Source organism: Geotrypetes seraphini, chromosome 12, assembly GCF_902459505.1.
Source record: "Geotrypetes seraphini chromosome 12, aGeoSer1.1, whole genome shotgun sequence".
Lineage (NCBI taxonomy): Eukaryota > Metazoa > Chordata > Amphibia > Gymnophiona > Dermophiidae > Geotrypetes > Geotrypetes seraphini.
In genome coordinates this window covers 90,440,240-90,453,249 of record NC_047095.1, presented here as the reverse complement: position 1 = coordinate 90,453,249, position 13,010 = coordinate 90,440,240, and the positions used below count along the sequence as shown (strand labels likewise).

General features: G+C 44.7%; 1 protein-coding gene across 6 annotated transcripts in view; it reads right to left on the bottom strand.

Moving 5' to 3' along the window:
* ZBTB37 (zinc finger and BTB domain containing 37) overlaps window positions 1-13,010 on the bottom strand; it is a 127,176-nt gene that overhangs the window by 25,775 nt on the left and 88,391 nt on the right. For all 6 annotated transcript variants that reach the window (XM_033916149.1, XM_033916150.1, XM_033916148.1 and 3 more), the window contains one exon: window positions 11,255-11,354. In XM_033916149.1, coding sequence (XP_033772040.1) covers window positions 11,255-11,354 — 100 coding nt within the window. The remainder of the gene's footprint in view (window positions 1-11,254; window positions 11,355-13,010) is intronic.

The window sequence follows — 13,010 nt, the reverse complement described above, 5'->3', positions numbered from 1 at the left end:
CAAGAATGTGGGTTTCAGCAACTGAACCATCCACCTTACAGTCCTGACCTGGTTCCCTCAGATTATTTCCTGCTCTGAGTTTTGAAGAAATCTCTCCGTGGACAGTGGTTTTCAAGTGATGAAGACATTAAGGAAGCTGTTATGTCTTAGTTTGAAGGTCAAACAAAAGAATTCTTTTCAAAGGGGTTAAAGTCATTGCAGGAAAAATGGATGAAGTGTATGGATGGTGCAGGATAGTGAAGGAAAATTATGCAGATACTAGAGCAATGATTTTTTGTATTGCCGGCGTTAAGATGTGGAACCAATTAAGACTATGGGCCAATTAAGCTGTGGACCAATTAAGACTATGCGTAAATAAGCTCCAATTTAAGAAACAGTTAAAAACTCATTTGCTTATTACTGCATTTTTGTGATTTATTAGTCAATATTTGAAGAGGATATTCGCACTGATATACGTATGTAGATGTCTATGCGAGATATCAGTTTTTAAATTATTGTATGTACTTGCCTGTTTGTATTCATTTTATGATTAACTAGAATTTAAGCCCGTTACATTAATGGGTGCTAGAGTAGATATCTGTCTGTCTGGGTTTTTTTTTTCTTTGTCTCTCTCTCCTTGGACGCTGTCTGTCTGTCATTCTTTCTGTCTGTGTCTCTCCCTGGCCCCCTGTCTATCTATTTTTCTTTCTGTCTCTGTCTCCCTGGCCCCCTGCCTGTATTTCTCTGTTGTGCCATGCAGGCCTGTCTCTCCGTGGCCCCCTTCCTATGACCATAGTGTCCCATCCTATGTCCTTAGTGCCCTCAGTGCCTCCTTCCTATGTTCTTAGTGCCCCCAATGTCGTCTTCCTATGTCCTTAGTTTCCCATCCTATGTCCTTAGTGCCCTCAGTGCCTCCTTCCTATGTCCTTAGTGCCCCCAGTGCCTCCTTCCTATGTCGTTAGTGCCCCCAGTGCCTCCTTCCCATATCCTTAGTGCCCCCAGTGCCTCCTTCCTGTGTCCATAGTACCCCCAGTGCCTCCTTCCTGTGTCCATAGTACCCCCAGTGCCTCCTTCCCATGTCCTTAGTGCCCTCAGTGCCTCCTATGCCCTTAGTGCCCCTTCCTATGTCCTTAGTGCCCCCAGTGCCTCCTTCCTAAGTCCCCCTCACTGCCTTCCAGACTTTGATCCACCCCACCCCCAAAGCCAGACTATCTGCCTGCCTGCCTCCCATCCCCCAGTGCAGTAGAACCATTGAGCAGCATCTTTTAATTTCTACCTCCCCCCCCATTCCCCCTGTACAGTAGAAGCCGGCATTTTTATTTCCCTCCCTTCCTCCCATCCACCCTGTGCAGTAGAACCAGTAAGCAGCACCCTCCCCCTCCCGCAGCCGACCCCCTTGACCCTCCCATCCGCCTCTCCCACCGCGAGACGATCTACAAACCTCCCGGCACCAGCAGCGTCCCCAGCACTTTAAACACGCTGCTTCACGGCCTTCTATTGCCAATTTCCTCTGCTGCTTTCCTGATGACATCATCAGAGACAGAGACGCGGCAGAGGAAATCGGCAGTTGAAGGCCGCGAAGCAGCATGTGACTTGATTTACATGCGCTGGAATTGAGGGCAATTTGGTCTCAATTGGACAGGCTTCATCAAACTTATTTTGAATTTAATGACCGAGCCAGTCATATGCTGGCGCGTAAGTTGAAAGTTCAAATGAAATGTAATGAGATTTCTGAAATAGTTGATGAGCTTGGGGATCCTGTTAATACTGATGAGACAATCCGTCAGGCTTTTGTTTTATACTTTGCTAAGGTTTATCCTCCTGAAGAAAATCCAACCCCACATCAGATACATGCTTTCTTAGATGCCCTGACATTGACCACTATCTCCTCAGGAGAACTTGCTATGTTGCCTGCTCCTATTGATCAAGAGGAGGTGCTTTCTATCATTAGGAGTCTTCCTGGAGTTAAGGCCCCAGGGTTAGATGGGTTTGGGAATAAATTTTATAAATGTTTCCAAACCCTGTTGGTAAAGGTCGTTAATGCCATTGATGAAGCCACCATACTCCCCCATTGTTGGTGGTTGGCTGGAGTGACGATATTGCCTAAACCTGGGAGGGACCCAAGGAGTTGTGGGTCCTATAGGGCGATTTCCCTTTTGGGCACAGATTATGGTTAAATATATTTTATTGAGCAATCAAAAACATCAACAGAGCTTCGATACAAAAGACAAGTCAGCTCAATATTTTTGGTATTCAAAACCCAAACCCCCCAAACCGCAGCCCCCCCGAACAACCCCCCCACCCCTAAACAAACACTCATAAAACTCCCCCCCCGGGTCCTCCATCCAATTAAACAGTACCAATGAAAACACAACAGAAAGCAGGCATACCAAGCAGAATAAGATGAGACACAAAACAAAAATTCAACAGTTAAGTAAATGGTTGCGAGCCAGAGGAGTCATGGTAGTCCAAAATGATTCCCAAGTTCGCTGAAAGATGCGGCCTGAGAGAGAAGAAAGGTCCATCACATCACTCCTTTCTCACATCAGGAGAGTAATCATCCGACATTGCCATAGTGAAGAATCTGGAGCATCAGCCTCCAGCCATTTCAACAAAATACATTTCAGAGCAACAAGGGCAGTCCACTTGAGAAAAGCTGCAACTCCCTTTGTACGAGGGAAATCACGAGGAACAGTTCCAAATAAAAGCAAAGGGGAACGACGAATGGTAATTTTCCAAATGCTCTCCACAAAAACAATAATAGCAGCCCAAAAATCTTGAACATTAGGGCAAGACCAAAACATGTGTCCCAAGCCCGCTTCTGGAGCCTGGCAACGAAAACAGGCAGCAGTCTCACGGAAGCGTGATAAATAAGCCCTCTTAAGAGAAATATACAAGCGGAAGATCAACTTATAGTGTTGCTCCCAAAAGGTAGTATATTTTCGAAAGGCAGGCAGCCGACGGACAACCTGCAAAAGCACATCAGTCGGCAACATTACTGCAAGGTCACGAGCCCAAGCATCCCGCAATTTAGAATGGTCAAACAAGGGGGACTCATCTTTCAAATGGCGATGATGAAATTTAAGGGGGACCAGAAGTTGGGAACCTATGGTGAAAGCCGTAGAGAGCAGCTCTTGGCAGAAGGCTTGTAAAGAACTAGAGGGCAAAGAAGAAATATAATGTTGTATTTGCATATAAGCAAAATAATCAGTGGGTGGGAGATCAAACTCATCTCGCAACTGTGCAAAGGACTTAATTTTCCCATCATCATCAACCAAGTGAAATACATAGTGAATACCCCTTGTTTCCCACCGAGCAAAACTTGGCCCATCTATCCCAAGTAAGAAGGAGCTATTAAAGTGGATAGGCAGAAAGGGAGTGACAGAAGCAGAAAGAGCGTGAAACTTTACCGACCCAGCGCCAAACCATCCGCAAGGGACGGTGAAGCACCTTTACAGAGAGAGATTCAGGCACAAGAGAAGGAAGAGAATGAAGATATGCGCTAAAGTGAGTAGAGTGAAAACAGGAAAGTTCCAAAGAAGTGTTGGTGAACGCCGAAGTACCCCTGAAAAGATCATTAATGTGGCACATGCCACATCCAACAGTCAAATATCTAAGGTTCAATAAGCCCAAGCTCCCCCTGTACCACGGAGTTGCCGCCCATTTATAAGGCAGGCGGGGCCGCTTCCCAGTCCAAATAAATCTCTGAATCAAGCGTTCCAGTCGTCTCTCATCTCGAGATGTCAAATAAAGAGGAAGGACCTGAAAGACGTAAAGCCAACAGGGGACGATGAGCATATTATAGAGATGCACCCGACCTAAAAGCGAAAAGGGGAGAGTTCCCCAAAACTGTAGTTTATTCTGAAGGGCCTGGAACAGCGGTTCCACATTTAAACGATACAGACTAGATAAGTCCTGAGGAATAAAAACCCCCAAATATTTCAAAGCAGAGTCAGCCCAACGAAGAGGAAACACACCCCTCCACGCGGCACGTAACTCAGGTGGAAAAGGCAAGGCCAAGGACTTATCCAGATTGAGAGACAGACCCGAATAAAAGCCAAATTCAGAAATGAGGTCCAATGCCGTCGGTAAAGAATCTTCAGTTCGAGTAAGAATCAAAAACATGTCATCCGCAAATGCTAAAGTCTTTAACTCAATCTCACTCACTTGAAGGCCCCGCATCTCCGCGAACCCCTGAAGAGTACACAGAAAAGATTCCAGGGAAAGAAGAAACAGCAGGGGGAAAGGGGGCAACCCTGCTGGGTTCCACGAAGGATGGGGAAAGAGTCCGTGCGGGTCCTATTGACTAGAAGCGAAGCCTTCGGGTTAGAGTAGAGAGAGCGTATGGCATCAAGATAAAACCCGCTCAACCCAACATGTTCTAGTGTACGAAACAAAAAGGACCAATGGACGCTATCAAATGCCTTAGAAGCATCCAGACTGACAAACAGAACTGGAATCTGATGAGAATGACAATGGGCAAGTGCAAAGAGAACCTTTCGGACATTACAAATTGATTGACGGCCCCGAACAAAACCGACCTGATCCTCATGGATAAGCTTAGGGAGATGAGGAGCAAGACGATCAGCCAATATACGGGCAAAAAGTTTTAGATCCACGTTAATCAAGGAGATGGACGATATGATCCTGGTTAGTCAGCCTCCTTTCCAGGCTTCAACAATAAAGAGATAAGGGCCTCGTTAGCATAACGCGGAAAGGAGCCCTGAGCAATAGCTGCGTTAAAATAGGCCAGCAAAGGTCCATAAAAAGTAGAAGAAAGAAGTCGGTAAAAGTCTCCCGAAAAATCATCCAGACCCGGGATTCGATCAGAGTGGAGAGCTTTGATAGCAGACTAATTCAGCCACTCGAAACGGACTATTAAGAGAAGACACCACTTCCTCTGGCAAATGAGGAAGACCAGAAGACTGAAGATAACCTGACAACATTTCTGGGGACATCATCTGGAGCATCATATAACCGGCGGAAAAAGTCAAAAAGGACCCCGGAGATATCAGACGTATTAGTCACCACCCCTCCACTCGAAGTCCGAAGAGACAAGATCGGTTTCCTACAGTTTTAACCAAGCGGGCCATGAGTCATCCAGGCTTGTTACCAAAACGTTGAAAACGTTGCTGATGAAAAGCCCTCCATTTTTGGGAACGAGAATGAAGTAACGAATTTAATGCTTCTTGAGTAGACAAATAGCATTCTCGAGTCTCCCTCGAAGGATGCAAATGTTAGGACCGCTTAGCCACTCGTAAGGCCCGTTCCAGAGTAATGATACCTCTGTTAAAATGCTTATTGCGTGCACTCAGAAATGAGATAATATGTCCCCGAATCACTGTCTTCCCGGCCTCCTAAAACAAAATAGGATCGTCCATGTGGGGAGCATTATTGGTGGAGTAATCATCTTATTGAGTCTGCAGAAAGGTCCGAATTTCCTCGTCCTGAGCAAGATAGAACAGAAACCGCCAGGACAATGTCCGAAGATATATGGCATCCAGATGAATATCCACCCAAATCGGTGTATGATCAGAAATGTTCAGAGGACCTATCTTGGCCGACGTGACTGAAGTGAACAATGGCGAAGATAGAAAAATATGGTCTATCCGAGACCAGGTACCATGTGCACGAGAAAGATGTGTATAGTCACGAACTTCAGGGTGAAGAAGGCGCCAAGGGTCCACCACAGAAAGAGGATCGCAAAAGTCAGAAAGAAGACGACCCTTAGCATCCAAAGGAGCAATAGAAGATCCGGATTTATCCAAGTCAGGATTCAACACCAAATTAAAATCACCTAAAAGAAGAAGGGGATCCCCCAGAAAAACGTGAGCAAAGTTTAAGCAACCTTTGCAAAAAGGCCGATTCTCCCGAATTAGGGCCATAGACCACAAGTAAAAGATAGGAGTGAGCACCCAAGGTCAGTCGCAAAAGCAGAGATCTACCATTGGCAGCTTTATCAAGAACCTGAACTCCAAGAGGCGAGGACTTTCGGACCAACACAGCAATTCCACCATGGCGGCCCTGAGAGGAAGCAAAATATACCTCCCCCACCCAGGAACGACGCAACTTAAGATGTTCTGTGTCAGTCAGACGAGTTTCCTGGTCAACAAGCAATATCCGACCGATAACGCTGCAAGGCAGCTAGTAATTTGGACCGTTTTATCGGAGATGTAATGCCCCCAACATTCCAAGATGTAAGTCGAAAAGGGGTACTCAGGTCAGGAAATCAAAAGAAGAGCAACAGAGAGAAGAAAATAGAAAAAGGTGAAAACTACCCCAGGGGCCCAGCCACCCCCCAAAGTAGTGCCAAATAAGTGGCATAACCTGGAAAAGAAAACATGAATAATGCAAATACTGAAAAAACTGATTATACATACGGAAGGAGGACCCCCCACCCCCACAAACCCAGCCCAACCCAACCCGAGAACCCCCCACCCACCCAAACCAATCCCCCCATAATCCCAACCACAATCACACGCCCCAACCCAAATGTGGAATGGAGAGAGAGTCACGCTAAGACGTATACAGGGCTCCCAATCCCCCAACCCCACCCACTCCATGTATTTCTTACCAGAAGCCCACCCAATCAAAAAAACCCGAGTCTCCCACGCCAAACCAATCACTCACCACACTCATCCATCCAACCACCCAAGAAGAAGTCCTAGACTGCAAGAAACCAAAGAAACAAGGGGAACCAAGACGCAGCAGCGCCATAGGGCCTCAGATAGTACCATAGCCCTCCAGAATTCCACCTAAAATGGTTTCTAAGGCTCATACATAACCACCACTCAAAATCCACAGACACACAATGGCTACTCAAACAGGCTCAACTCCAGAAAGAGGAATCCAGCCCGGAGTCGGGAATAGAGCTCCAAGCAAATAGATAGACAGTCACTCCTCCCCCCAGTAATTCAAACCCTATCGCATACATCCATACTGGCAACCCCAGATAGAAACAGAGACCCCACTAGCATATCTCAAGCACCCAAAACCGACAAATCACTCTAACATCACAGGTTATCGGGTGCTCAAGGGCCCACACAAGGGGGGAGGGAAGGAGCCCAACCACTCGAAGTCCACCAAGAACACCCACAGCTGCAATACATTCCGTGCGGGATCCATCCCTCACCTCTCTTTCCTTCAGTCAGACACTCTCACCAAAAATCCCATCTCCAGCCCCCCCAGTCAGCAAACACTCAAACACACAACCATCAATAGCCCGGAACAAACGAAAAACACAGCCAAATACTCAACAAAGTCACTTGTCGGCTCAATAGCAGGGTAGGAGCAAAAACCCCCACTCAGAACCAATCCGCAAGGGGGTCATAATAGGAATAGTGAATCTTCAAGGCCCCAAAGGTCAAATACAAACAGGAATGAGAAAGCTCCTCCACAAAAGAGTACCAGGCCAACGCTCTTGCTGTGCCAAGGATCTCAGGAGGCCGAGGAAGGCCCAGACTCTCCAGGTAGAGCATCCAAGTAGGCCTGTGCAGCCTCCGCCGAGGCATAGCTTTGCCATCCTGAAGGGGTCCAAATCTTCAGCAGCGCCTAACTGAAACCGCTGTTTCCTATCAAAAAGTGCTGAGTACACCTGGGAGAAGCGCTGCCTACGCTTTTGTAGCGCTGGGGAGTAATCCTGAAATAGGCAAACTGGAGCTCCCTCATACGAGAGGGTATTTCGTTTTTGCCTGTACTGTCGCATCAGTTCTGCCTTCACAGCCGAATTATGTATTTTGAAAATGGTTACCCGAGTGCGAGCATGGTCTTCAGAGCGCCAGCCCAGGCGGTGCGCTCGATCGAGCCTCAAAGGCCCCACTCCAGCTGGAAGGGGCAATGCGGTATGGAGCCAAGACTCCAAAGTAGAAAGCAGGTGAGAGTCCGGAATCGCTTTGGGGAGACCAACAAGACGTAAATTATCTCGTCTCGAGTGATTCTCGAGATCCTCAAGTTTTTCTCCCTGACGCTGGATTTGAGCTTTCATAGACGCCAGATCCGCAGCAGAAGCAGTATTAGCATCCTCCACCATTGATACTCGATTTTCCAGCTCAACCGTGCGCCTGGTGGTCTCCGTCAAGAGGGACTCGAGCAAGGTAAGTTGTCCCGATAGCTGATCAAAACGGGCATCCAACGCCCTCACCACCAACGTAGACAAAGTGGCGATATGGGCCTCCGATAAGGGAAGCGCGGAACCCAACTCCCCCGCCGCCATTTTAGCTTCGGGCCGCGTGGCTCTGGTCTCCCGTTCTTTGGTGGCGCAACTCGATTTTCCACTCATGACCGGGCTGTTATGCAGAAGAAACTTGTCCATGCACTATCCCGATGGTCAAGGAAAATGCAGGACCAGCAAAGAAGGGTAGGCTAGGCACAGAGGGACTTGGGGCCCCGGAGCATGAGTAAAGCACGTCTCACTCGGCTCAGCACATCACGTGACTCCTCTTGGGCACAGATTATAAAGTGTTTACTAAGTTGTTGGCAGCTAGGTTACAACGGGTTCTTCCCGGATCAGATTGGATTTATCCAGGGGCGTCAGACTTTTGACAACACTAACAGGGTGCTATATTTGTTGGACCAAGCTACATTGAATGCTGAAGAAGCTCTTTTGGTGTCCTTGAATGCAGTGAGGGCCTTCGATAAGTTATATTGGCCCTTCCTTATGGCGGTGTTACGGAAAATGGGAATGTCGGGGCCCTCTCTGCATCGGATTTTGGCTTTGTATAGATTACCTTTAGCTGCCTTAAAGATCAATGGTGGGTACTCTGAACCCTTGGAATTGTTCCTTGTCCCCCTTATTATTTGCACTTACTATCGAACCTTTGGCGCACATGCTCCGGATGGATCTGAATGTCTCAGCATCTTTGGGGGAGGGGAGGAACATTGGGTGATGCTTTTTGCGGATGATATTTTGTTTGCGGATGATATTTTGTTAACATTGACGCGTCCTTGCGCTTCGTTGGAGGGGGTTCAGAATATATTAACTGCTTACGGGGTGGTTTTGGGGTTTAAAATTAATCTGAGTAAATCCAAAATTCTGGGGATTAATGTGGGAGAGAAGGACTGCACCCGGCTTCAGAGGGAGTTTCCCTTTCGGTGGGCCTCCAAGTCCATTAAATATTTGGGGATTCATATAGCGTGTACTAGGGAGGCTCTTTATAAATTGAATTTTCAGGCTCAATTGCATACCTTAGTGCAGGATCTTGATAGGTGAGAACCCCTTCATATGTCCTGGGTGGGTAGAATTCAGGCGTTGAAGATGGTGATTTTGCCCAAATTATTATATTTATATATGGCGTTGCCCATGAGCTTACCCAAGAGTTATTTCCGAATTTTGAATATGAAAGCTTTTGCGTTTATTTGGAAACATAAACCTCCCTGGGTAGCATGCCACATGCTTTATCAATCTAAGCAGGTATGGGATATGGGGTATGGGGATGCCGAACTTTCAGATATATCATTCGGCTGTCTTGTTGCAGGGGATCTCCTATTGGTAGCATAGAGACAATAAAGTGTGGCTGACTCTGCTACAGTCCTGGGCAGGGTCTCTCCCTTTATGGATGATTCCCTGGCTCGCTATGCCTAAATTTCTCCAAACGACACCTCATTTGGATGCTTATGTGAGATGCCATTTTGAAGAATGGATTCGATGGAGGGATAGGATTTTTCCTGGGCGACGGTATTTTCAATTCACTCCAGATTTTGAGCCTGGCCTCAGGGACAATACATATAAGTTGTGGGCAACATGATCGTTCTGTTGCCTGGGACAAATATGGCATAAGGGGATGATTCGTACATTTATGAGCTGCAGGAAGAGTTTGGCTTTCAACTACCTCCTTTTTTCAATACCAACAGCTTAAAGATTTTATTAGTCGTAAGGCGGGCAGAGACCTTGGTGAAGAGGAGCACCCTTTTGAAACAGCTTTTCTGACTGCTGTGGGGGAGGGGGAATTTCCCACTTGTATTTGGCTTTAATTTCTTATTCTAACCCCACTTCCAATTATACTGCTCGATGGGAGGCTTGTTTAGGGAAAACTTTTTCTGTTCCCATGTGGAAGAGGGGATTTCAAGGATTGTTACTCTCTACCATTCTCCACCAATGGAGTAGACAAAGACACACGTAACAATCCTTGAAATCCCCTCTCCTCTGAGTTTATATAAAATGTTTAAATCTGGTGATGGCAAATGCTGGCGTAACTGTGGGCACTTGGGTTCTTTTATGCATATCTGGTGGGATTGTCCCAAGATAGTTTATTTTTGGAATAAGATTTTGATTAATTTACGCATCTGCACTTCGCTCTTTTATCCCAAGTGAGCGGAGAGAGTTGCTTATTGAACTTCCCTGTGCAGGGTATTCCGAGGGAGATATGTCATTTGGCAAAGCATGTTTTTATTGCAGCCACGATGCCAATTGCTAGAGCTTGGAAGACGCCTGCCCTGGATTCATTGTACCATAAGCTTGATTAGGTATGTTTGATGTCTCAAATGACTGCACATCGGAGGGGATGCCTGAACGATTTTCATAAAGTATGGGATGTGTATATACAATGGAGGGAAAGTACTGTATATGGTGGATATGACTATGAGGAAGTGTTGGGTTCATAGGGTACTGGGATGGGGTGGGGGAGGGTCTATTTCTGCTATATGTATCTTTGCTTTGATTATTGTTGAATATTTTCTGTAATATTTGTAAAATGATATAAAGTGAGGAAAAAAAAATAAAGTTGTTAAAAACTCAAACAACCAACCAAACAAAAAAAAAACCCAAAATGTTTTTGAAAGCTCTTTTCTTTCCTACTGAGGTAGATAAATTAATGAATGACCCTCGTACTAATACAGGTCCACAGAAGGAAACTTTTAAAAATGACCAAAACCTGTATCTATGACGTTTCAAAGAGTAAGGAAACAAATTGAGGCACACAATGTGAAAGAATTTTTCAATTACCCACTATATAACAGAAAATCCAGCAGAAATGAAAATAAATGTTCAATGGGCTTCTTGGAAAGACTGGAACTGAGGTGGTCTCACAGGACAACAGCAAGCATACTTTTTAGAGCTTTGTGCACTTTTCTTGAGGATGGGCTCTGTTAGATGATATCATTACATGTGTGAGAACTGAATAGCCTGCTTATTTTGCCAAAAATTACATAAAGCTGAAATAATTTAAATGTAAAGGAAAATTTTTATATTGAAAAGTTCAAGATCATATAATCATGTCCTTAGCTTGATAAGATTGAAAGAAGCACAGGACTCTCTCCCAAAGACAGCTATCTACCATACCTGGGAACTGGGTTGTTTCAATTCATCCATTCTCCCTGGAGACTCACTCTTTGCTCTGTGTCGCTCAGTCATGGTAACCACACTGCCTGATGGGCTAAATCTGTACATAAAGGAAAGTCAAAGTATATGAAAAAAATGGCCAGAAAGCATATCCAAAAGCTATCCAAAATTTTTCTGCTGGTTGAAGATTGAATTAAATAAAAAATGCACAGAACCATTGGACCTAAACCTCACTAGTTAAGCACAGTTTATATTACGAGTATAATTAAGGCTTCTAATTCTAAGGGTTTATAAATTGTGGGCCTGATATTCATATTCAAAAATGTTTTTCTTTTTTTATATATTAAGTATTTTATTGATTTCAATATAATATCAAGTAAAACTTGTATAGAAAGCAAATTTAACTAAACATACTACAATCATATAAATCCATACTTAACAAATTAAGTAGTTTACAAGAAAAACTATTATGGTGAAATTAGCTCAAATCCTCTTTAGATTCAAGTATTAATTTGCGAGAAAAAACAAGAAAACAACCAAAAAAAGTAAAAGTGTGCCTATAGATCTGGCTGGGAGTTACTATTTTCTTTAGAGCTCAAGTTGAATTTTCTCCTTGTCCAGAGGGGACATAGCCAGAAAATTAATCAAATATTGAGGCTCAAAGAATACATATTTAATGGAATGATAACGGACAATGCACTTACAAGGATGTCTTAAATAAAAGGTTTCAAAAGAAGAAAATCACGTCTATGTTTTTGAGTTTCCCTTGAAACATCAGGGAACATTTGAATTTTACAACCAAGAAATTCCTTCTGTTTATTCTTAAAGAAAAGTCTCAATAACCAAGATTTATCTGTAGAAAGAGCTAAAGTAGCTACTAATGTTGCAGGTGTTACCACTTCTTTGTCTGACTTCTCCAATATCTCATAAATATTCAATATTTGTTCTTCAGTAGGAGCAGGTTGCTGTTGATGTGACTTTTTACTGGGAAGATAATAGACTTGAGAAAATGTCTTCCGGAACTCCCAATATTTCTGTTAGATATCTCTTAAGCATATCTCTAGGTGTAATCGTAGTTATTCTTGGAAAATTTATCAGTCGCAAGTTATTACTATGTGCCTGATTCTCTAATAGCTCCACTTTTCTTCTAAGATTTAAATTATCTTTAATTATGGTTTCCTGGAGTTGTTTTGCTGAAACCATATCCTGCTGAGTCTTGAAATAAATTTTTTGAAAAAAAGTCATGTCCACTTTTAATTTTTCCAATTCTTCTGAATGGCAAATAAGTTTATTTTCAATCTTTTGGAAATTAGGACTAATTACTTTCCCAAAATTTGCCACCAAGTCCCAAAGGGCTTCTAGGGTCACCTGAGGAGGCCTATCCCAGAAAGAAGCTTGCACAGGAGTGCAGAGTCTCTCACCTTCCTTAAGGTATTCTGGTTTCTGTTCTCTCTGTTTCAATCCTCCTCCAGTTGTTAAATTCCCCACGGTATCTTCTCCAGAGATAATCCGAACCGGGATCTCCGTTTTCAGGCTCTCCGATGTTAAATCTCCTGCCTCCGGGGAGAGTACTACCCCTTCTTCCGGGGTTTCCTGACCCCTGGTACAACTAACCAACTGTGGTGGAGGAGACGGTGCTCTGACATCCAGGCTCAGAGTGGTATCTGGCCCAAGAGGTATCCCGTCGGTCTCGCTCACTCACGGGATCCTCAGCGGGCTGGCTTCTGGACTCTGCGACGCAGCTCCCTGCATCCTC